Below are 24,026 nucleotides of genomic sequence, written 5' to 3' on the forward strand. Positions count from 1 at the left end.
AGTTCAGGGATGGGTAAAACGACAGGAATTTTACAAGATTCTTCCCTTTGCAGGAATATCAAAAATGACTCAATTAACAGAGATCCAAATTATACACAGTCCTCGGACAAAATGAACCTCAGTATAGCAAGTATTGATGACTATAATGAGCCTACTGGCCTTTGAAATGATTCAAGCACAGCCAAGTAGTGGCATTTGTCATCTCTGTAAATAAAAAGCGTCTGTCAGGCGCCTCATTAGCAAACCCTCATTACTGGGCTGACAGATTGTTGTTGAAATATGTTCTCAACAGACATACGTGCAAGCTCCAAAACAAACAACTTAAAATGCAAAGTCAACCCTCCCAGTCATGAGCCAGCTTGAGGGTCAGGTCATAAAGAAAGTTCTAAAGCAACAGGGGCCCAAAGTGGTTCCTATTTTGAAAGACAGAAAGGTAGAGGAAGGAGAGAAGGAGAAAAGGAAGGAGAGAGAAAGGAAGGAATGGAGGCTGGAGAGAAAGAATCTCAGGTTTGGAATAAAAAAACGTTCTAAGCACTCTTCATATATGAAGCCTTTTAATCCTCATAACAACCACATGAGGTGGGAAATTCAATTATCCCATTTTACAGAAGAGTGGCCCACCTGAGGCACAGAGAAGTTGAGTAACTTGACCACAGTTACACAGCTAGTAAGTAACCGTGCCAGGATCTGAACGTACACAGCCATCATACTGTGCTTCCTGTCTAATGGAAGAAGGAGCATGGTATTTGCCTAATATTTCCAACCTCCCAACATCTGAATCCCCAAAACTACAACCCCACTAAGTACGTCCAGTGGTGGACAACTTTCTACTTCATGAAGAACACATTCTATTTTCACACTCCTCTAATAATTTTCCCTATAACTATCTGTAATAATTAACTGTGAACAATAATGCTTATATTATATTAATAATAGTGCTTGCTGTGTGCCAGGAACTCTGGTAAAGTTTTTTGTTTTGTTTTTTTCAAATTATAAATTAATCTTCACAATGATTCTACAAAGTAGGTACTATAATTGCCTCAATTCTGCAAATGAAAATAGAGAGGCACAGAGAGATTAAGCAACTTGCTCATGGTCACACAGCTAGTGAGTAATGCAGTTAAGACCTAAACCCAAGCATCTGACTCTGGAAGTGACACTCTAGTACTGCACTAGAACAACCTCCTTTATTTGCAGTTCTTTCCCATTCAACAAACAAGATATAAGAGCATCTCTGTAACATTACTAGCTACCATTAATCGATCAGGGGATCTTAATGCACACAAAGCTATATGCTAAGTGTTGTACATGTATTCTCTCATTCAGTGCTCATATCCATACTGTGAGCTAAGTAATATTCCCATTCTGTAGATGAAGAAATTGAGATTCAAGTCAGTTGAGGTACTGGGCCAAATCACATGCCAGGGTTCAAGGGCAAGTCCGTGTGGCTTCAAAGCCAGCCCTCAACGCTGTTCCACCACATTGTCCCCCATGCGATGAACACAAATACAGATAACGTTCTCTTAAAGCACAGATACAGTTAAGGGTTTCTTGGTTGCAGTGACCTGAATCCACTTTATTGGCCAAGGCCACCAAAATCCACCAGATAGTAGGAAAACAACCAAGGGACCACTAGTCTGCCCACATCTGGCTCTTCACGACAGGGGCTCCATCTGGGACCCTTGAATTCCAGTGACATTGCCCTCTCTCACCCTTGAGAATCAGTGACTTGCCACCCCTTGTCGGTATCCTGATTTGCAAAACTTCAACTCACTCCTGAGCAAGAAATCGACTGACGCTTACCGCCAGCATATACATTCTGGCTCCCAGATTTAAGTTCAACAAACACTGACTGTGCACCTACTGTGTACATGACACTGGGCTAGGTGCTCTCAGAAATAAATCCCCAGTGATCCTTGATGAGACAGGCTTACCACCATCTCCACTTGCTGGATGATGATAAAGCATCCACTGCATCAGAGCTGTCCTTAGGACTTTTTCTGATATCCCCAACCCTGCTGAATCACTGATCTCTATGACCCCTGATGTCCACTCCCTAGTCTGGTCATTGGCCAGTTATATCTGGCTGTACTCCAAGACCTGACTGGGCAGATAACAATAGTTGGCACACATAGCAAAATCCATGACAAGAGACGCCGTGATCAAAACCGGGCTCAGGGTAGCACAGCATTTACCACACCCCAGGACGTGTCCCCTGGCTTAATGCCCTTTCAGTTAAGTAACAGAAAAGGCTTTTTTGTCTAACCCTATCCATGAAAACTTTATAAATAGAAAACTCACAATGTGCATCCTGGGAAATATGAGGAAAGGAAATTTTTTTACCATTCTTATGGAAAATGATAAACTCCAACTGTCCTCCTTTCCCACATTCCAAATATCAAAATGAAATGTACCTAAATTCTCTAATCACCCAGGAGTTGTGTGGGGAGAGGAAAAAGGAGGAGAGGTTAAAAGCATCCCAGAACATCAAAAAAGAATCCACATCCTAGAAATCCAGTCCTCTCTCTACCCTCTCCGGGCAATGTGATCTTTGGTCATGTCACTTAAGCCTCAGTGTTTTCACCTGTCAAATGAGGAAAATAACAGCTACCATACACAGTTGTTGCACAAACTACTGTTTAAACAGAATTATGAAGGTGAACACATCTGGTAAAGGTACAAAACCTTAGACTGGAAGAAGACATACCAATTTCAGGATGAGTGTTACCTGTAGAATGGACAAAAAGACAAGAATAGAATAGGAGAGGGGTAAACAGGGGATCTCAGTTGCACCTAAAATGTTTATTTCTTTAAAAAAAATATGTATGAACTAAACAAGGAAAAATGTTAATATCTATTTGAGTGGTGTGTACCTGGGTGCATTTCGCTTTCCTATTTGATTGAAATATCTAATAACATTAAGAAGAATGTAACAGAAGCCAGTATCAATCAGTGGTTGAGGGTATGAGCTCTGGAATCAAAGCCTGGATTTGAATGAAGATCTGCAACTTCTGCGTGATCTTAGACAAGTTAGTGCATTTCTCTAAGCCTTAGTTTCCTTTTTTGTAAAATGGGAACAATAATAGTGCCCGTCTCATAGGCTTAAATTAGATAAGCAATTCAGAGTTTGTACAGTGCCTGGCATATGGTAAGTGTTAAAAAAATTACTAAATACCATTATGTCATTTAAAAATCCATAATCATCACCATCATCATTAACCAGAGAAACTTAGGCATATTTTCTATTTTATTTCCAGAACCTACAGAATTTGAATATTGTTTTTTGTTTTTTGTTTTTGTGGTACGCGGGCCTCTCACTGTTGTGGCCTCTCCCGTTGCGGAGCACAGGCTCCGGACGCGCAGGCTCAGCGGCCATGGCTCACGGGCCCAGGCGCTCCACGGCATGTGGGATCTTCCCGGACCGGGTCACGAACCCGCGTCCCCTGCATCGGCAGGTGGACTCTCAACCACTGCGCCACCAGGGAAGCCCTGTTTTTTGTTTTTTTGTGGGGTTTTTTTGTGTGTGATGTCATTTCAACATATTCCCATAACAACAAAGTAAATGAAACATTCTTCAGATTCAACATAATGGAAGTTTACTGACGTTTTAGCCTCATCCACAAGCAAAAGGGAAGAAAACTCCACTTACCAACTCCCTACAATGAAACAGCCTTACTTAAGAAAATGGAGTCCCTTTCATACCAACCTGTTTCTAGAGCAGATCTAAACAAAGGACCATCTCCCTGCAAAGTGGCACTTTAAAAAAATACCCTCTTAAGTGCACATAATGTCCCCCACCCCCCACCCCACCGTGCCCTAAAAGCAAAGGACTCAGGTGGGTCAGGATCACTCTGGGTGGAGTTCTCAGTAGAGAAGAGGTGGCATGGCTCTGGGTGTACCCCACTCAGCAAGTGGGAGATTCGGAACTCTTCACGCAGAGCTCTTTGCAGCTGAACCAAGGTGGAGGTGATTCACACGTGCCAGCTTAGAAGGAATTCCAGACGTTTTTAAGTGAGAAGCACGAGTCTCAGAATGGTATGTACAGTACAGTCCCATTTTTTAGAAAACAATGACAATAAAAGCTATGCCTTACCTTAAGGAGGTTAAGCTATGTCAACTTCCTCCCTCATCCCCTCCCCTTGTTCCATTTTACTGGTAAATGAAATTCAAAAGCACCTTGGAAACCACTGTCTAGAAATCCCATTCTCTTCACCACTAAGAGTGGGCCCCCATGACCCGGGCAAGTATGTGTATCAGTAGATGGAATGGAACCTTCGCTGTTGGTCTGGAAAGGAAGAGTCAGGTAGCAAATAACTGAGAGTGGAGCAGACATTCCCTTTGAAGGGCTCATAAGGAAGAGTCTAAGTAACCTGGGATACCCCCAAAGGAACATCCCCTCACCACTGTCCAAGTAATCAGGAGATGGGAGTTGGTCTTCGGAGGTAGCTGTTGTTGCCTTAGGAGTGCATGGTAGAGCTCTCTCACCCCCAGACCAAATCCAAGCGCGAAGGGTGCAGTCCAGAAGACTCACTCAGATATATAGCGGGCATCTGGCATCTTGCTCCCCAGCTACATGACTATTCGTGCAGAGGACTGGCTGATCTTTTGGCGTATTTGATCAGGAAGTCAAAGAATCAGAGAGAGAGCACCCCAAGCTGCCTCTACCCCCAGCCTTGTTTAAGCTAGGAAAAGGGAAGGAGGAGAGGAGCATTAAACTGCATATGGAATTGAAGCCTTCTTTTGAGATGTTGTTAAATATCTGGAAAGATGTCAACCAAATATAACTGAAGGAAGTGACTGGGGAAAAACAACACTCCTTTTTCACATTTATTCTCCCATGAGGAGTTCTGACTACTTGATAAACACATGTGTTTTCCACATCTAAAATCAGGAAGCAGAATGTTTATGCTGCCTCTGGGTAAGAGAGGCAGTCTGAGAGATGTAATATGGACAAAGAAATAGGCATTAGGATGTCTATTAGGAAAGCTTAGTAATGGGCACCTTTCTGAATTGTTTGAGTTTTTATCGCAATAAAATATTATCTAAAAGGAAATACTAAAACCATTAGAGCTCTAGTGAAAGGAAATTCATTCATGCCTAAGGTTTCAGCTCAGATTTTTGTTTTCCCCATTCATCTGGCTGAGTAAGTTTAGTGCATAGGCAAAGAAGGGCTAGCCTCACCCACTCCAGGCGATCAGAGGGTCACCTTCTGTGTTCCCTGGGCGATATGGCTAAGATAGATACATACCTGCCAGTCTCAGTGTAGCTCTGTTTAATGGGGGAAAGAGATGGAATTCAACACAGAGCACCTAGGAGCCAGGCATGAGGCTAAACAGCTTCTCTACTTCTCTCATTTTATCCTCATAATACACCCAGAAGCAAGGTGATGATAATACGTTTTTGCAGGTGAGAAAACTGAGGCTTACTTCCCTAAGATCACTAAGCTAGTGGGTAAGTGGAGCAGAGAATAACTTTCTGATTCAAAAGCCCATGCTTTTTCTACTTCTTTTCTTTCTCTTTCTTCTTTCTTTCTTTTCTTCCTTCCTCCCTTCCTTCCTCTCTTCCTTCCTTCCTTCCTTCTTTTCTTTTCTCTTTGTGGAGGAGAGGGGAGAGTTTAAAATTATTGAAAAACACAAAATAAAAATATTCACATTCCTACCACCAAGAATTAATCCTTGCTGATATCTGGAGAAATGTGCTTTGAATCTTCAAGACTATATCTATTCTATTCCATTCCCCTCTCCACTTCTCAATTGTATTCGTTTTTTTTGCGGGGGAGGGTGGTTACAGTTTTCGAACAATGACGTTCTTTTTGGTAGTCGTGACTATCATGACTTTTAACACTAATTTTGACAAATCAATTCACTTGGACTCAATGCTTGCCAGTACTTCCTCTTATCACAGCTTTTCAATTCCTATATTTTAACATTTTGATTCATCTCTCAATTGGCTGGATTTTATTTTTTTTGTAGGTTTCTGCAAGACGGTGATATAAGCACACCCATATATTTTCTACTATGTCATTTTGACTAATTTTTGACTAACACTATGGTTTTCACTTTTTTATATCTGCAGAGGAATTGTTTTTCAACTGGAATCATAAGCAGAACTCCCCGCATGCAAAAAAGATAAGACCAGGCCTGATCTCCGAGTCCTTAGCCATCTAAGGCCCTCACGGACTCTTAGGATCCTATAAATTCCAGTTTGAAAACTCTATATGGGTATGAGTGCATGCATGATAAAACCTAATAATTTTCATACCAATTCCTCAGATATCTAGAATCAGTCTAACAGACTTCCAAATGTATTTTCAAAGTAGTCTTGAACTGGCAATCACTTGCTAAATTAATATGTCCAGCTCTTTCCATAAAAGTACTGTGGCTGCTTATTACAAGGATGCATTAAAATAAGACTGATAAAACAAAATTTTAAATGGGAAACCAGAACTAAAGAGCTTCGGAGCAAGGAGGTTAATCCCTGAAACAAAGGTGACTTGAGTCAGCAAGTGCAGTGTTTTTGAAGGTCAGGCAAAAGTAAAGAAAGGTTCTGATTACATGCAACCTCTGTGGTCAGTTTCCTGCCCTGAAGCGCTTTCTCCAGGGAAACTGCATGAAAAGAAGAAAAAAACACTCATCTGAATTTCAAAATGTAGGACACAGAAAACATTCTGAGGCTTTTCACTGCCTTGGTAGGCACGGGGTAGAGAAAAGGGAGCAGCAGTCTTAGGAGAGTGGAGAGAACAGCAACTGGTTGACTGTGTGAGCCTAGGCAAGTCATTTCTCTTCCCTGAGCCTTGCTCCTTCACCTGCAAATCTGAGGTCTCTGCCTGTTTCTCGGGATTAGCATCCAGTAGCACAAAAGTGACACTGAGGAGAGTGGTTTTGCTTGCTGTTTTTATTTTCAATCTTTGCCCTTGGTAGACACCTAGTTTGCTTATCTGCCACTGAGTAGAACTACATTTGTAAAGGGTAGGATTGCACTGTGGGAGGAGGGCAGGGTGTTTGGAATCAGATCCCTACTCCTCCCCCAGTCCCACTCACTGTGTGTGTAAAATAGGACACCGCCCAACAGACTGGGCACTATAGAGGCCTGGACACTGAAAAGTGCATGATGTCCAAAATAACAACAGTGGGCTTCCCTGGTGGCGCAGTGGTTGAGAATCTGCCTGACAATGCAGGGGACACGGGTTTGAGCCCTGGTCGGGGAAGATCCCACATGTCGCAGAGCAACTAAGTCCATGCGCCACAACCACTGAGCCTGCACTCTAGAGCCCATGTGCCACAACTACTGAGCCCACGTGCCACAACGACTGAAGCCCACTCACCTAGAGCCCATGAGCCACAACTACTGAGCCCACGGGCCACAACTACTGAGTCTGAGCTCTAGAGCTCACAAGCCACAACTACTGAGCCCGTGTGCCACAACTACTGAAGCCCACTCACCTAGAGCTCATGAGCCACAACTACTGAGCCTGAGCTCTAGAGTCCAAGAGCCACAACTACTGAGCCCATGTGCCACAACTACTGAAGCCCACGTGCCTAGAGCCCATGAGCCACAACTACCGGAGCCTGCATTTCACAACTACTGAGCCTGCGCTCTAGAGCCCACGAGCCACAACTACTGAGCCCGTGTGCCACACCTACCGAGCCGGTACTCTAGACCCCGCATGATACGACTACTGAGCCCACATGCCACAAGTACTGAAGCCCGTGCGCCTAGAGCCTGTGCTCCACAACAAGAGAAGCCACCGCAACGAGAAGCCTGTGCACCGCAATGAAGAGCAGCCCCTGCTCGCCACAACTAGAGAAAGCCCACGCACAGCAATGAGGACCCAATGCAGCCAAAAATAAATAAATAAATAAATAATTTAAAAAAAGAAATCCTTAAAAAATAAATAAATAGCAACAGTACTAAAGCATAAAATAAACGTAAGGAAGGTGAACAAAGTTCTCATTTCCCCCATGATGATTCCTTTAAAGCTGCTTTGAAATATCAAATATCAAATTCTTTCTCCCTCCAAAAAGCATTTTCTGTTTGTTTGCTTTTTGGTTTGCATTTGTGTGTGTGTGTGTGTGTGTGTGTGTGTGTGTGTGTGTGTATGTGGACGCGCACTCCTTCATGAATCTGCAGAGGTGCTCTGTTAATTGCATATAGCTAATCTAGGGCTGAAGATACCACCTGTCCTGCAGGGTGCTGTGAGGAGTAACTAGACTAACGTGTTATGGGAATTTAGCACAGTACTCACTATGTGGTTAAGAACCCAAAGATGGCTAGCTGTGTAGGCATCCTCCTTTCCTCCGGCCCTCTATTTCTCCTTGAGGGGGCCTCCTTAACACTAGCACACCTGCCTCCTGCCTACCCCTCACCCCCATCCCAGCACAGGACAGCCTAACCTGAGGGATTAGCTGGGAAACAGGGACAGAGCCCCCTCTGCCCTCCTTTCTCTTTGCTCTGCCTGACCACAGGAAGGACACACTCTACGCCCTCCACACAGCAGGATTATAGTCAGGCCCAGGCAGGAGGAGATCCGTGGTGGCCCAGCTGGGCAGTGAGGGCTGGGAGAGCCTGCCTGAACGTAGTCAGCCCATAAGCAAGCTCATTCGACACTTACACCCAAGCCGTGCTCCCGATGTCAATTTTATCAGTGACAGGTGATACATTGATTTCTAATGGCCTGACTCATGAGTCCAAGGCTATTATTAACCTATGTGCAAACTTTAAAAACCACCACCATCGCCACGATGGTGGACACAGCCCAACAGACACCTGGCTTCACAAGAGATGACACCTCTGTGGGAAGAAAGAGATGCCATTTTGCCCAAGACAGGGCACCCAGCTTGCTGAAGGGAGTGAGTACTGCTTCCTGGGCCAGATGCAGTGTCCAAACCACACAGCTATGTACAGCAGAACTGGAATCAGGATTATAATTTACTGGACCCTTCAAAACCCTAATAATGCTGATATTCCTTTATAATGGTGTTGAAACTAATAAAGAAGTGTATCTAGAAGGTGTCATAGGGCCCAACAGCTCCATGCCTGGGCAAATAGAGAGCACAATGAACATCAGACCACCCGGTTTGGCTTTTGTTTCTAAGTATGAATTCCTACAATAACAAAGCATTATTTTCAGTAAATCTGAAATACTAATATTAGCAAAATGTATTTAAATAGACCACACAGAGGTGCAAGTTCCAAGAGAGGGCTGGAGGTGCTGGGTATGTCCTGGGGGTGTCCCAACACCATCAGCAAGCTCCTGGCATCCAAGGGTCGCCTGGGCCAGTGACTCACCTCCACAGGTCTCCTGTATTCGCACCACATCGCCAATCTGCAGGGAGAGCTGGGGGACTCCGCTCCCTTGGAAGTTGTATATGGCTGTGAAATGAAATGGAACAGAGAGGCAGCCTGGTGAGACCTCTGGATACCAAGAATCTCTGCTCCTTCCTGCCCTTCCTTTCTTGACTTTATCTGATGACCATGCAGCCCACATGGCTAAACAAAACCAACGTAAAACCAATGTAAAAACCACTGACTGCCACAGGAGTCAATGCAGGCCCAGCCTGGCTCCCAAAGGCCCCCATTCATTAGTCAAACATGACCTCTCCCTAGCACAGGTAATGCACTCCAGTCTGAGTAACAAGGATGGCATTTATGTCATTCCCATGGTTGACCTCCCACTGTACACCCGGCACGTGCTCAGCACATCCTCTCATTCCATTCCCAAAGCAACCCTGCGAGGTGTAAACTGTGATCCCATTTTGCAGATAAGGAAATGGAGGTGCTTAGAGGTTAAACAATTTGGCCAAAATCATGAGGCTAGGAAGTGACAGGAAAATCAGTATCTAACTTCCATATTCTCAACTGCTACTGTGAGCTACTTGCTGTTCCCCAATTACTCCATCCTGGTGACAGCAGCCTAAAATGCCAGTCTTTCTACCACTCATTTATACTGTCTACCTTCCCATTTACACTGTCAGCTTCTGGGGAGTAGCAGCTGGCTATGAAAACACCCAGAGTCCCCTGCGTGGTATGGGAGCCTCTGCTAATCCCTTGGAATGTGAGATTACACCGTATCATTGCAGTGCTCAGCCCCTACTTGGCATCACTTGCTAAGTGAGGACCAGGCCATACTGTTAACCTAGGGATGAAGTTTGTTTCAGGAATATCCAGCTTGGAAGATCTTCAAGAACAGAATAGGACACAATGGTGTTTGATTTGACGTGTGAATCAAAACACAAGTGTTTTGATTTAAGGAAAGAGCCTCAGGAGGATGGACGGATGATCCTACAAGGTTGTCCTCGTTCATTCATGCAGCAGATATTCAGTAAGTGCCTACAATATGCCAGGCACATGCCAGGCACTGATCTCGCTCTTTTGGTGAATACACAAATAAATATAAGGTTACAAAATATGATACATGTGATGTAAGAAACAAATAGGGCCTGATGGAGGAGGCATCAATTTTTGTTGGGGTAGTTAAGAAAGGACCCCCTGAGCTGATGATACATGGAGGATTCCAACAAGTCAGCTATGGGAACAGAAAGGGGGGAAGGGCATTTCAGGAAGTGGGAATAGCATACGCAAAGGCCCCAAGTAAGGAAGACACTTGGCACATTCAGAGAGCAAAAAGGAAACTGCTGTGCATGGAGTATAAGGGAGGAGGTGGGTGACACAGAGGAGGCTGGAGAGACAAGAACCAGGTCATGCAGGGCTTCATGATGACTTTGGGCTTTACTCCAAGAGAACAGGAAGCTGGATAGATTTTACTTAGTTATTTGGTAATAGTTTTATTTAGATACAATTTGCCCACTTAAAGTATATACTTCAATGATTTACTCAGAGAGCTGTGAAACCACCACCATGATTAATTTTAGAACATTCTCATCACCTCAAAAAAGTCCCCTGAGCCACAATCGGCCACTAATCTACTTTCTGTCTCTATAGATTTGCCTATTCTGGACATTTCATACAAATAGAATCATATAATATGTGGTCTTTTGCAACTGGCTTCTTTTACTCAGCACAAGGTTTTTAAGATTCATTCATGTTGTAGCAACTATCATTACTTCATTCATTTTTATGGCTGAATAATATTCCATTGTATAAATACACCAGTGGATAGAAGGCTGAAGGCTGTTAAGCGGGGGAGTGATGTAACCCCATCACGTCGACTGCTGTTGGGGGAGTGGATGGAGGGAGGCAGAGTGGATGTGGCAGAGCCCACGAGGAGACCTTTGCTTTGTCTCTCTAATCCCAGAGGTCTCTGAACCAAGGAGAGACTTGCTGCTGCTGAACCATGTGGCCAAGCAGTGCAGGAGGTAGATTAACTAAATGAGAGGAATCCTGAGTCCTCTTGGTAGTCTTACCACTGATTCAGTTCATTCCCTCTCCCTTTGCTCCTCAGTTTCCTCATGTGTCAACAAACAAAATGCATTTAAAAACTACTTTTTCGAGTGAAATCAGCAAAAATGGTGAAATAGGGAGTTCCAAGCGCCTGTCCCTCCAAAGAAGCAATTAAAAATTCAGCAAAAATGGTCAGAATCAACTTTATCAGAACTCTGAAAAACAGTCAAAAGTTTACAGCAACCAAGCAAATGCTTACTCAAGAAAAGGCAACTGAAACCTGGTAAAGTTTTGTAGCATTTTAACTTATCCTTATCCCATTCTCTACTCCCTATCTTAGTGGCAGTCTTGAAGATGGTGTTCCGTGTTCCTGTGGGTTCCTGGGGCTGGAGGGAGCAGAGCAGACCTTGTCCTAAGAAACTGTACAGTAGTTGCTTGTTTTGATCTGTCTGTGGGCTCCCTGAAGGACTAAAGCCATGAGCTTGCCTTTATTTCCCTGACTTGGGACTCTCTTAAGGGAGAGAAACAGCTATGCAAAGGGCATTGATCAAAAACATTTAAAGTCAAAAGAACTACCTGCTTCCATACAGGGCAAAGAATATAAGTTTGGTCAAACAATAATACCACTAATAAACCTGGGAGGAAAGGCTTAGGAGTGAAATGCTTTGGAGAATAAAGAGCTTTGAAGAATACCACCTATTGCAGGGGATCTAGAAGGCCATGATGAGTTGGACACATGTTGAAAAAGGATGGGAGAAAGCCCAAAGTTCTCAGCTCTGGCTGACCTTCAAGCTCCATACAGGGAGGAAATGCAGGCTCTGGCAGAGCTGTAAATGGCCTGGCTAAGTGTTGAACGTAAGCCCCAACACACATGTGCGCAGCTGCAAAGACTAGGTTTTTTTTCTTTCAATTCCAGGCATTTAGAGACTTCAGTGACCACATGCAACAAACAATACAGTCTTAACAAAAATACTTTAGAAAAGTCACTAAACAAACAAACTACTACAATCTATATCAAGCAGTGACAATAGCCCTGGCAAGGAGGGAGACTCTGACGTCTGAGTTAGCACATCATAATATTCAAGATATCCAGTTTTCAGCACAAAATTATGAGGCATGTAAGAAACAAGAAAGTATGGCCCATTCACAGGAAAAAGAGAATTTAATAGAAACTGTCCCTGAAGAATGACAGACAGTGGACTTGGGAGACAAAGACTTTAAATCAATTAAGTATGCTCAAATATCCAAAGGAAACTATGGACAAAGAACTAAAGGAAACCAGGGGAATAATGTCTCAGAAAATGGAGAATATAGTCAAAGAGAGAGAAATTATAAAAAGGAATCAGATAAAAATTCTGAAGCTGAAAAGTACAATAACAAACGTAAAAATTTTATTAGAGAGGTTCAACATCAGATATGAGCAGTCAGAAGGAATCAATGACCTTAAAAATAGGCCTGTTGAGGGGCTTCCCTGGTGGTGCAGTGGTTGAGAGTCCGCCTGCTGATGCAGGGGACGCAGGTTCGTGCCCCGGTCCGGGAGGATCCCGCATGCAGCAGAGCGGCTGGGCCCGTGAGCCATGGCCGCTGAGCCTGTGCATCCGGAGCCTGTGCTCCGCAGTGGGAGAGGCCACGGCAGTGAGAGGCCTGTGTACCACAAAAAAAAAAAAAAAAAGGTCTATTGAGATTAGCCAGACTGAGGAGCAGAAAGAAAAAGAAGAGAAATTAACAGATCCTAAGGGAACTGTGGAACAATATCAAGCACACCAACATCCACATAATGGGAGCTCTATAATGAGAGGAAAGAAAGAGAAAGTAGCAGAAAGAAAATTTGAAAAAATAATGGTCAAAAACTTGCATTTGATGGAAGACAAGAATCTATACATCCAAGAAGCTCAATGAAATCCAAGCAGGATAAACTTAAAGAGATCCATACCAAGACAAAATAGTCAAGAACAAGAAACAGAGTCTTAAAAGTAGCAAGAGAGAAGCAATTCATCATGTACAATGAATCTTCAATAAAATTAACACATGATTTCTTTTTGGAAGCCGGTGAAACTAGAAGGCAGTGGATGACATATTTAAAGTGCTGAAGGAAAAAAAAATGGCAACCAAGAATTCTATATCACACAAAATTATCTTCAAAAATGAAGGAGAAATGAAGAGATAAACAAAAACAGGGATTCCATCACTGATAGACAATTGGAAAGACAAATACAGAAAGCAATAATTACAAATCCATGGTAACAGGCATAGGGTGTATAAAGATGTAATGTGTGACAGCAACAATACAAAAGGGAAGAAACAAACATATAGAAGCAGAGATTTTTGTATACTATTGAAGCTAAGTTGGTTTTAACTTAAACTATATTGTTATAAACATAAGATACTGGTGGTAAAACCCAGGTTAGCCACTAAGAAAATAACTAAAAAATATAGAGGAGGGAAAAAACAGTAAACCAGACAAAATCAGTTAAACATAGAAGAAGGTAGTAATGAAAAATTGAGGAACAAAAAAAGATGTAAGATACATAGAAAACAAATGGCAAAATGGAAGAAGTAAGTCCTTCCTTATGAGTATATACTTTAAATGTAAATGGATTAAACCCTTTTGTCAAAAGGCAGAGATTTACAGAAAAGATTTTTTTAAAAATCCACCACAAAATAAATAAATACATACATACATACATACATACATAAATCCACCACGATCCAACTATATGTTGTCTACAAGAGATTCACTTTAGGTCCAAAGATACAAATAAGTTCAAAATAAAAGAATGAGGGAAAGAAGTTCCACACACATAGTAACAAAAAGAGAGCTTGGTGGGTATACCAACATTAGACAAAATAGACTTTAAGTCAAAAATTGTTACAAGAGACAAAGAAGGACATAATATATTGGCAAAAGAGTCAGTACACCAAGAAGATATAGCAATTATAAACATATATGTACTTAATAATATAACACCAAAATATATGAGGCAAACATTGACACAATTAAAGGGAGAAATAGATAGTTCTACAATAATAATTGGAGACCTCAATACTCTACTATCAATAATGGATAGAACAAGTAGGCATGAAATCAATAGGGAAACAGAAGACCTGAACAACACTATAGATAACTAGTCCTGGGACTTCCCTGGTGGCACAGTGGTTAAGAATCGCCTGCCAACGTAGGGGACACGGGTTCGATCCCTGGTCCGGGAAGATCCCACATGCCGCGGAACAACAAAGCCCGTGTGCCACAACTACAGAGCCTGCACTCTAGAGCCTGCAAGCCACAACTACTGAGCCCACCTGCCACAACTACTGAAGCCCACGTGCCTAGAGCCCGTGCTCCACAACAAGAGAAGCCACCACAATAAGAAGCCTGCACAACACAACTAAGAGTAGGCCCAGCCCGCCGCAACTAGAGAAAGCCCGCACGCAGCAACAAAGACCCAAAATGCAGCCAAAAATAAATAAAATTTTAAAAAATAATAACTAGTCCTAACAGACGTATACAGAATACTCCATCCTACAATAGCAGAATACATTCTTCTCAAGTGCACATGAAATAGTCTCCAGATAGATGACATGTTAGGCCACAAAACAAGTCTCAATAAATTAAGAAAAGACTGAAATTATACAAAGCATCTTTTCCAATCACAAAGGAATGAAGCTAGAAATGAAAAACAGAAAAAAAAAAAAAAACTGGAAAATTCACAAATACGTGTAAATGGAACAACATACCCTTAAACAACCAGAGGGTCAAATGAGAACTCACAAGCGAGATCAAAAAATATTTTAAGACAAATACAAGTTAAAATACAACCTATCAAAACTTACAGATGCAGTGAAAGCAGTGATCACATCAGTGAAGAGGCCTTGGAAAGAAATGAGGTCAAAACCTTTCTCAAATATAAACAAGCAGCATTTATAATGTTCCTCCACTATATCACAGAGAAGCATATTCTCAACTGCCCTTTCATGCTGTCATTACAACTACTGCATGAGGTAGTACTATCCCCATTCTACAGAGGAGGAAACTGAGGTTCAGATGGTTTGAGTAGCTTATCCAAGACCCACCCACAGAGTGGTAAATCACAGAGCCAGGACTTCAACCCTGTCCTGTGCCTTGTTCATTCCCTGCATCCACTGCCTCTCCACAGCATCTGATGGCAGGTGTTCAGGTGTTCACCAGACCCTGCTTCAGGCTTCTGTTTGCCACACTCTCTGAGCTGCATTCTCTGCGGGAAAAGAATGAAATCTGTAGGCTTTTTAGTCCAAAGACCTATACAAATCAGCCCTTTCACCAAGGGACCAACTAGCCTTTTTGAGTATTCACAGGAGTGGAAAGTCTCAATCCTCAGAGATAATAAAGCTTGGGAGTTATGAGCCAGTGTCCCTGGAGTAAGACAAATGTGGCTCCTGAGCCCAGTTCTGCCCTTTGCCAGCTCTGGTCTCAAGCCCAGGGTTGCAGAGTATGATTTGTCCAGCACAAGGCCACCAAGCCAAAGACAGCAGTAGAGGCTGGCACCCAACCTCTGATCTGCTTGCCAAGGCCTGGGCCTTACCGAGGCACTGTGCCCACCAGGGGAGGGGTATATCTTTGTAATTCACACAGAGGAACTGTAGGGGCCAGCGGCAGCCTGCTTGAGCAGCAACTTCACCTCCCCAAGCCTCATTTTCCTCAACTATAGAAAGGAGGAGATGATGGTCCCTACCTTGAAGAGTTCCTTGGAAGCTTGGCTGAGATCAATACACAGAAAAAGTCTTTACTCTGTCTCTGGCCGGAGTAAGTGGCCAATAAAAAGTAGTCACTTTTCTCTTTATTGGCACTATAATACCTCCTAGAGCAATCCTTTCAGAGGAACTCCTTCAGAGCTCTTCTTTGTGTCACCTTTAAATCTGCTTCCTTGCAGTTTGCATTCAATGGCACTGTCAGTCAACAATGAATAAAATTAAACCTTTGCCCAAAAACAAACCTTGAGAGGACCCTCAGGGGACTCAGAGTTCTCTTCTCCTGCATAAAGCTTCCCCGTTTCTTCATTCCCTCCACACCTGGCCTCAATTCAAATCCTGTCCCCACAAAGGCTGCTAGCATTTGGACCCACTCCAGCTTGCAGATGCCCTAATTCTGCAGACTCTCCACTCCCTGATCCCTCCGGCTCCAGAGGTCTGGCTGAGGACATGCCTGCCAAGGAGCTGGGCAGGGCCACAGAGGCAACTGAAGGTTTCTAACAGAAGAAAACCATCCATGATATGTGTTTGCCTCTGGAGCACCAGCAAATTAGCTTTGTCCATCAGATATTTAAAGGGCAGGGCAGGGCAAGACTCTGTTTTGTTCCCAGACTATATCCTTCCCATCTTTCCTGAGGAATCTCTTCCTCACCCTCTGCCCAGCTCTGTCAGGTGAGAAGGTACCAACCCACTGGCTTAGGAAGATATCTTGGACAGATCTTGAAACTTCATATTCAACATGGAGGTCTGTGTTCATTCCAAAGACTCACATCATATGAAAATGAAAGTAACTGACACTGCCCTTTAATTTATAAATGTATCTCTGCCTTTGCATGAAGACCTCTGTTCTCAAGGCTCCATTTGGGGAAAAGCAGACATTACTGACAAAGGAAGTGGCTTTGCATACCGGTACCCAATTCTGTTAAGTTTTCTAAATGACTAACAGGAAACTTTGAACCAGAATGCCACTCTTTGCTAAAGTTTGATTGCTTATTTATGAATCTCTCCTGAGTTGTTTCTGACCAGTGTCAGAACAGTTCATCTTCTTCCCCATTCCCTGCAGGCCTAACCACCCTTGAGTTCTGAGTGAGTGCTGGAAAGGCCGGAAAACATGAGGAAGGTATGGGAATAAGTAATAAGTAAAAATCACTGAAATAATAGCCTGCCCCACACTGGCCATCCCCATCATGGAAGATAAACAAGTGGTGAAAGGATTCCAACAGATACCCATGCCAGCTTCCCTTTTCATACGAGGTCTCCGTGCCTTGGAGAACCCTGGCACATCCCAGTGAAGGATTTGACCTCTCCTTGCATCAAAACACTATACTCGGGAGCCAAGGCAGCAGCTAGTCACTGATAAGCCTAACCAGACCAAAATGCTTACGGCCAAAGATCAAGGGGGTGCTTCAAGTACCAGGGCCGTCTGAGGTCACTGAACCCAATGAGGACTCTAATGTTGGAAATCCCAGAGTGTCAAGCCAGTGGGAGCTTTTGAGACAGGTGGGACTTCCAACAACCCTAGAAATCAGATCTACTGATTAGCCACCAACTTTACTTAAACGTATGGAAATGCCCTGCTCATCAGGAGCCCAAATCAAGAGAAATAAGGGAAAAGTAAACATACCATCGCTACAGCATGCAGCTCACAGAAACAAATAGGGTTGGGGTCTCTGTGCTTCGGGCAATGTTAGGAGATAAGTACAGTATTTCACTTGGATTTATACACGAGGAAACTGAGGCAGACAGAGAATAAACAACTTATTCTAATATCTCTAACTAATAAGGCAGTTAACCAGAAGTCTGGATTCTAACCACTTCATATACTGCTTGACGCCCCACAAATGGTAAACACACATACTGTGTACCAAGCACATGTTATCTTTCAACAGATATTATTTGAGCACCTACTGTGTGCCAGATACTGAGTATATGGCAATAGTGATAAATAAGACAGACAAAATTCCTCACACTTTACTTGTACCAGCTCATTTAATCTTCACAGTAACACTCCAAGGTATTCCCCTCCACATAACATATGAGAAACTTAGAGATTAAGGAACTTGCCCGTGGCCACACAGCTAGAAAGTGGTAGAAAGTGGAGTCAAACCCAGATTGGAGTCTAAAGTCCTTATTTCCCTGACTAACCCATTGCTGATGTCACGATTTATTGTGTGTGTGTGAGTATATATGTATATATATAATGTGTGTGTGTGTGTGTATGTGTGTGTGTGTGTGTGTGTGTGTGTGTGTGTAGACTTGTTCATTTCCCATCTCCTTCAGCCTCAGCGAGGGTGGAGACTGAGTCTGCCTGTCGGCCACTGAATTCCCAGTGTTGAGAACAGCATCTGGCTCACAGTTGAAGTTCAATCAATATTTACTGAACTTTAATAAATACTTGTTAAACTGAAGGAACACGAACATGAAGGGCAGGTATGTCTCTTCCTCTAAGTATTTTCTTGCATTTCTTGAGATTACTTGCTGAGATGCTGAGCCAGCTGGGCTGCCAACTTTGATTGCAGCCATCAAGTGCCCTGTGACCCTTCAGGATGGATTCGTACCTCATCAGGGCCCCTGCCACTTGCTGATGTGTTTCAAAACAAAAGCTTCAGCAAACACCAAGTGTTAATAGAGTTTGTACAAGCAGCTACATAAGAGGAACACAAACAATATTGGAGAAAAAGAATGTAATTGCCTGAAGCTCACTTCTCTAGTCCCTGAACTGGGCTTTGGATGGTCTCCACTCCAGGGAGAAACAGAACTAGCCGGCAGAGCCACTTTGGATTCAAGTGAAACATATTCGTTGAAATATACAAGCAGCTTGCCTGGAGTCTCTGGACAAGGTGTTGACAGCTGCAGCACCAAGGCAACATCCTGACATTGCATCAGGGAGGGTGAATGCGATGACCCAGCAGAAGCTTCTGGCAGCGAGGTCAGAGCTCAAACCCGGTGCAACTCAGCAGTGGATGAGGCAGGAGAATCACAGCCAGAGGGAGCCAAGGGGGAGGAGGTGTTCCTCCCCAGACCAGGAGAGGACAAGAATTACAACCTCTACAGAACACTTTCTATGTATCAGACACTTCTCCAATGATTTTACCTACAGTCACCTATTTAATCCCAGCACCTATTTAATCTTGTGGTGGGTAAAATTATGGTCAATTCTGTTTTACAGATGAGCAAACTGAGGTAGTGTGAGATGAAGTGAACAGCCCAGGGTGACACAGCTAGGAAGGTGGTGAGCCAGGATTTCACCCCAGGCAGGCTGGCTCCAGAACATACACCCTCAACCATTACACCACACTGCCTCTCACTAGTGAATGTGTATTTAGCACCTGCTCCCTGCCAGGTGCTTTACGACCCCTACTGGATCCTCCTAGAAACCTTACAGGTTGCCATAGGTGAGCCAAGGTGACATTCCCAGCCAACAAGAAGGAAGCTGAGATTTCCATGAGTTCTCTAAAACAGTGATTCTCAACTGGGAACAATTTCACCCCCAAGGGAACATCTGTCAATGTCTGGACACATTTTTGGTTGTCACAATCCTGGGGGTGGGGGAGGCAGGGATGGGGAGTGGAGGAGCTCCTAGTGTCTAGCTGGGGAAGTCAGGGACACTGCTAAATGTCCTACAGAGCACAGGATAGCCCCATAACAAGAATCATCTGGCCCCACGTGTCAACAGTGTCAAGGTTGATGAGTCCTGCTAAAACATCATGCTGGGATTCACCCTCTCCTTCCCAGTGCTCCCAGTATAGGCACACGCACACACTCACACACACACTGTCTCACACTCTTCTACGTTCACACACTCACATGCTAGAATTGGAAGAGAGGCTTTATGATGAAACCAAGGGCTGATTTCTCAGCCCCCAACCTCCAATGCAGGCAGCATCTGGAAGGTTAGAAAGAAAGGTAGAATGAGAGAGGATGGCTCCTGCTCCCCTGGAGCTTTGGGGAAATCTAGTTCAAGAGACAAAATGAACACACAAGAAACAAGAGGCTGCTTTTTAAAAAAAAAAGGGCTAAGCTGTGGGGCACGGCAGCTGTGGGCTCTCAGAGAAGAGAGATCAAGAGAGGCCCCATCAAAGAATTGAGACTAGAGAGAGAGGAAGGGGCAGAGGGAGGGCAAGGAGAAGAACTGGGGTAAGAGCGCTGGAGAGGTTGGTGGGGAAGGAAATACCACAAGGGCAAGGAGAAGGGAGGGGAAATCAGCTTGACGGGTTCACAGTCGCAGAGAGTCCTAAGGTGAGAACCATGGGGCTTGGTGCGGTGGCCAACTACAGGGGTCCAGGTGTTTGGAGCAGAATTCAAGAACACTCCAACTATTGTTGTGCTCTCTCTTAGGACTTAGCCTGCTGACAGGGAAGGGGGTAAGGGTGAGGAGATGAAGGCAAGACGGGGCAACTCACCTGAATCTTATGAGGCTACCAGAAAGTGTAAAACCTCCAACCTCTCTCCCCTCTCCATCCCCCACCTTCTGCCCACTCATTCACCCACCCATCCATCCGATCAACAACTACTAACTGAGCATCTGCTCTGTGCTAGGCACTCTGTGTGGGAGAAGAAGAAACACAGTATTGCGGTCATGGTGTTTACATTCTATGGAGGAGCCAGAGAATTCTACACAAGGCTACAATGAAATACGATGGGGGTGATAGCAGGAGCCACAGTGACCTGAAGTAAGGGGTGCACCCATCCCCAACCTGAGAAATGGGGACATTAGTACTGATAACAGTGTTCTTTCCTGCCTCAAACAAAAAGAAGGGGAGGTTACTACTGGCTCATAAGCTTCCTGAGAGCAGAAACTGTGTTTTTCAGCTCTGGGCCCCAGTACTCAGCTCAGGACCATAACTTAGCATGGGTTCACTGAACTTAATTGATCTGAATAGACTATAAAAATAGTTTTCTTAATCTTGGCCACTCCCAGGTCTAAGGATTCACACCCTGGGCAGAACACCTTGGCTGTACCTATTATATCTAGTTACTGAGTACATTTTAGCAGGGTCCTTAACTGGCTTCCATGAATGGGCCATAATGAAACTGTAATGCAAAACTGCACATATGCATGTTTTTGTAGGAAGAGTGTTTGGATTCCCAAGGGTCCTGCGTTACAATAACGATGATCTTTTCTGCTAATACCTTCTGTGGTACTACCATGTTTCTGCTAGTACCACAGAGCCAGATGGAATCAAATTCGACCCCCAACAGAGCTCTGCCGTCAGACAATAAGCCATCCATTGGGGGAGACAACCTGCAGTCACATAACTAAAAGACAAGGTGAAAAATGAAGATTTTGATAAAGCAGAAGACATTTCTTCCAGGGATGAGATATAAGAAAACCACTGGAAAAAGGCTGCATTTCAGCAAGAGCTTAAACCTCTCTGCTCTTCAGTTTCCTCATCTCTGAAATGAAGATAAAAGTACCCATCTCTCAGGGTGGCCGTGAGGGTTAAACATGGTACCACAAGTGCTTTATAAATGGACTGGACTGAAAAAAGTTGAGGCAATGTTGTTATTTATGACAATGTTGATGACAACTTAGATCAGGGGACTAACTAAGGAAGTCCTGTAGGTAGTTCCATTCTCCCAGCTGCTCAGACCAAAACCATGGTGTCACCCTTAACTACTTCCTTTCATGCCCACGTCCAATCCATGAGGAAAATCCCTTATGCCACCTACAGCACACACAGCTAAGCACATCTCACCTCCTCCACTGCTGCATCCTTGGGGGGGGTCCCCCACCATTTCTGGCCTGGTTATTGTAGTGATTGCCATACTGGCCTCCCTGCTTCTACCTTTAATTCCCCTCTATCTACTAATCATAAAACTTCTCGAGTAATTCTTTTAAAATAAGACAGAACAGTGGTTGCCAAGGGGGAGGGGGCAGGGGAGGGATGGATTGGGAGTTTGGGGTTAGTAGATGCAAACCATTATGTATAGAACAGATAAACAACAAGGTCCTACTGTATAGCACAGGGAACTTCATTCAATACCCAGGGATAAACCATAATGGAAAAGAATATACATAAATGTGTGTGTGTATAATTGAGTCACTTTGCTGTACAGCAGAAATTAACACAACATTGTAAATCAACTATACTTCAGTTAAAAACCAAATTAAAAAAAAAAAATAAGAGAACATTCTGCAATTCTTCTCAAACCCTACAGTGCCCCACCCGCTTCCATTCAGAGTAAAAGCCAAAGTCCCTATAACATGTACCAGGCACTACTCAATACAACCTCTCTTCAGATAACTCATTTCCTACAGTTCTGCCCCTGGGTTACTCCACTCCATTCACAGTGGCCTCCCACACATCAGAGAGGCTTCTTCCTCAGGACATTTGCATTGGCTGTTTATTCTTCCTGGAACACTTTTTCCTGAGACAACGACCTTGTCGCCACCGCCAGTGAGGCAAGCAGCAAAATCCCCCTTCCCGGGCAAATCCTCAGGGTCCAGCTGGCACAGGTGTGTCCCTTTGCTGCAGCAGTTGTGGGCTCTTGGGACCTGACATTGCTAGCACTTAATCCACCCCAACAAATGCCTGCTCAGCATTGGCTCTGTTCAGACCCTGTGCTGGATGCTGAGGCATCTATGCAAGTCACATGGCCCACCTAGGTCCCCTTCATCATCCTGGTTTAGGATTTGACCCAAGGGATCATGTGTTATCAGGGGAACACTGAGTGCCCTGGGGCAATGTCTGGAGAGGGGTCTGGAAAAGTGCCCACATTGTCAGTCACATCCCCCTCCTGCACTGCTTTAAATCAGTGCAGAAGCTGACAGTGTCCTAGTGGGGTCAGAAGGACAAGGGATGGATGGCTTTTTCCAAGGAGAACTAAAAACCAAGTAAGACTTAAGATGTTGACAAACTCAGCCTGACTGTTGTTCGCCTCACACGAATTAAAGAAAGTGGAATGAAAGGAGAGAGTGCCTATTAAAGGGAACATTTGTGGTGCCTGCACACAGATTCCTCTGGAGTTGGGGGGCAATAAGCACTAGCATTCACCATTTGCAGAACATATGGTGCAAAACTCAGACTGTGGCACCCATGTGTAATTGAATATTAAAGGCCTGTAAGCTTAAAAAAAAAAAAAGAAGTCCAAAGGTCCAGAAATTAGCAGAATATTATGGTGACTACACTGTCTGTCTCAAAATATAGCAGCAATATAAGGATGCTGAACTCAGGAGGAAGCAGAGCTTAGCAAACACAGTCTGTCAAGGCTCACTCAAACTCAAACATGATGGCTGGGGGCAAGATGGCCACTAACTAATGTAGTTCCCATAAACCTAGGGATTAGGACAATTTACTTAAATGAACTCAAACAGTCAGCCCAGCAGGCACTCCTAAACAATCCCAAGTTGCATCCGAAAGTAGGCAGCCCAGGCACCTAAGAATTGGTGGTAGGGAGGAATGAGATTTCCAATCCATGTGTTTTTGTTGCACCAGACTAATTTCTGGGGACCAGTCCGAAGATACAATTGGCCTCCATAGCCAAGATACACGTACTAAGATCCCTCTAAGCATTTCCTTTGCAATTCTTTTCCCCATTGCTCCTCAGAGGCCTTCTGAGACCATCCTATTTAAGATTCCTTCCCTCCAATACTCTCATTCATGAGACAAACTCTTTTATTACAGGAGCACATGTCACGATTTGTAGTGATATGCCTATTGATTTTTTCCACAGGTTTCTTTTTGTCTTCCCCACTAGACTATAAGCTCCAAAAGGGTAGGAACCATATTGGCCAAATTCTAGTAATCTTACCGTCTAGCGCAGTGCCCGGCACATAGGAAATGCCCAATAAATATTTAAGAAATAAATGAAGAATGAATGAGTGCACAAGTTGGTGAGTAAAGGATGGTCTCTATCTCTCCTCCTTAGCTATTAACTCTGGCGACAAGAGCAGTGTAAGTGGTCCCTCTGTAGTAGAGGTCTGGCCTTGACTCATGCCTCCTACTCCAAGAATCTGT

The 24,026-nt window shown here is 43.9% G+C and overlaps 1 protein-coding gene across 1 annotated transcript in view; it reads right to left on the reverse strand.

Annotated features, from left to right (window-relative positions):
* Positions 1-24,026, reverse strand: part of DOCK2 (dedicator of cytokinesis 2) — a 408,357-nt gene that overhangs the window by 378,337 nt on the left and 5,994 nt on the right. Inside the window, exon 2 of the mRNA XM_024753337.1 lies at positions 9,289-9,372. Coding sequence (XP_024609105.1) covers positions 9,289-9,372 — 84 coding nt within the window. The remainder of the gene's footprint in view (positions 1-9,288; positions 9,373-24,026) is intronic.

Source organism: Neophocaena asiaeorientalis, unplaced genomic scaffold (genome assembly GCF_003031525.2).
Source record: "Neophocaena asiaeorientalis asiaeorientalis breed wild unplaced genomic scaffold, Neophocaena_asiaeorientalis_V1.1 scaffold268, whole genome shotgun sequence".
Lineage (NCBI taxonomy): Eukaryota > Metazoa > Chordata > Mammalia > Artiodactyla > Phocoenidae > Neophocaena > Neophocaena asiaeorientalis.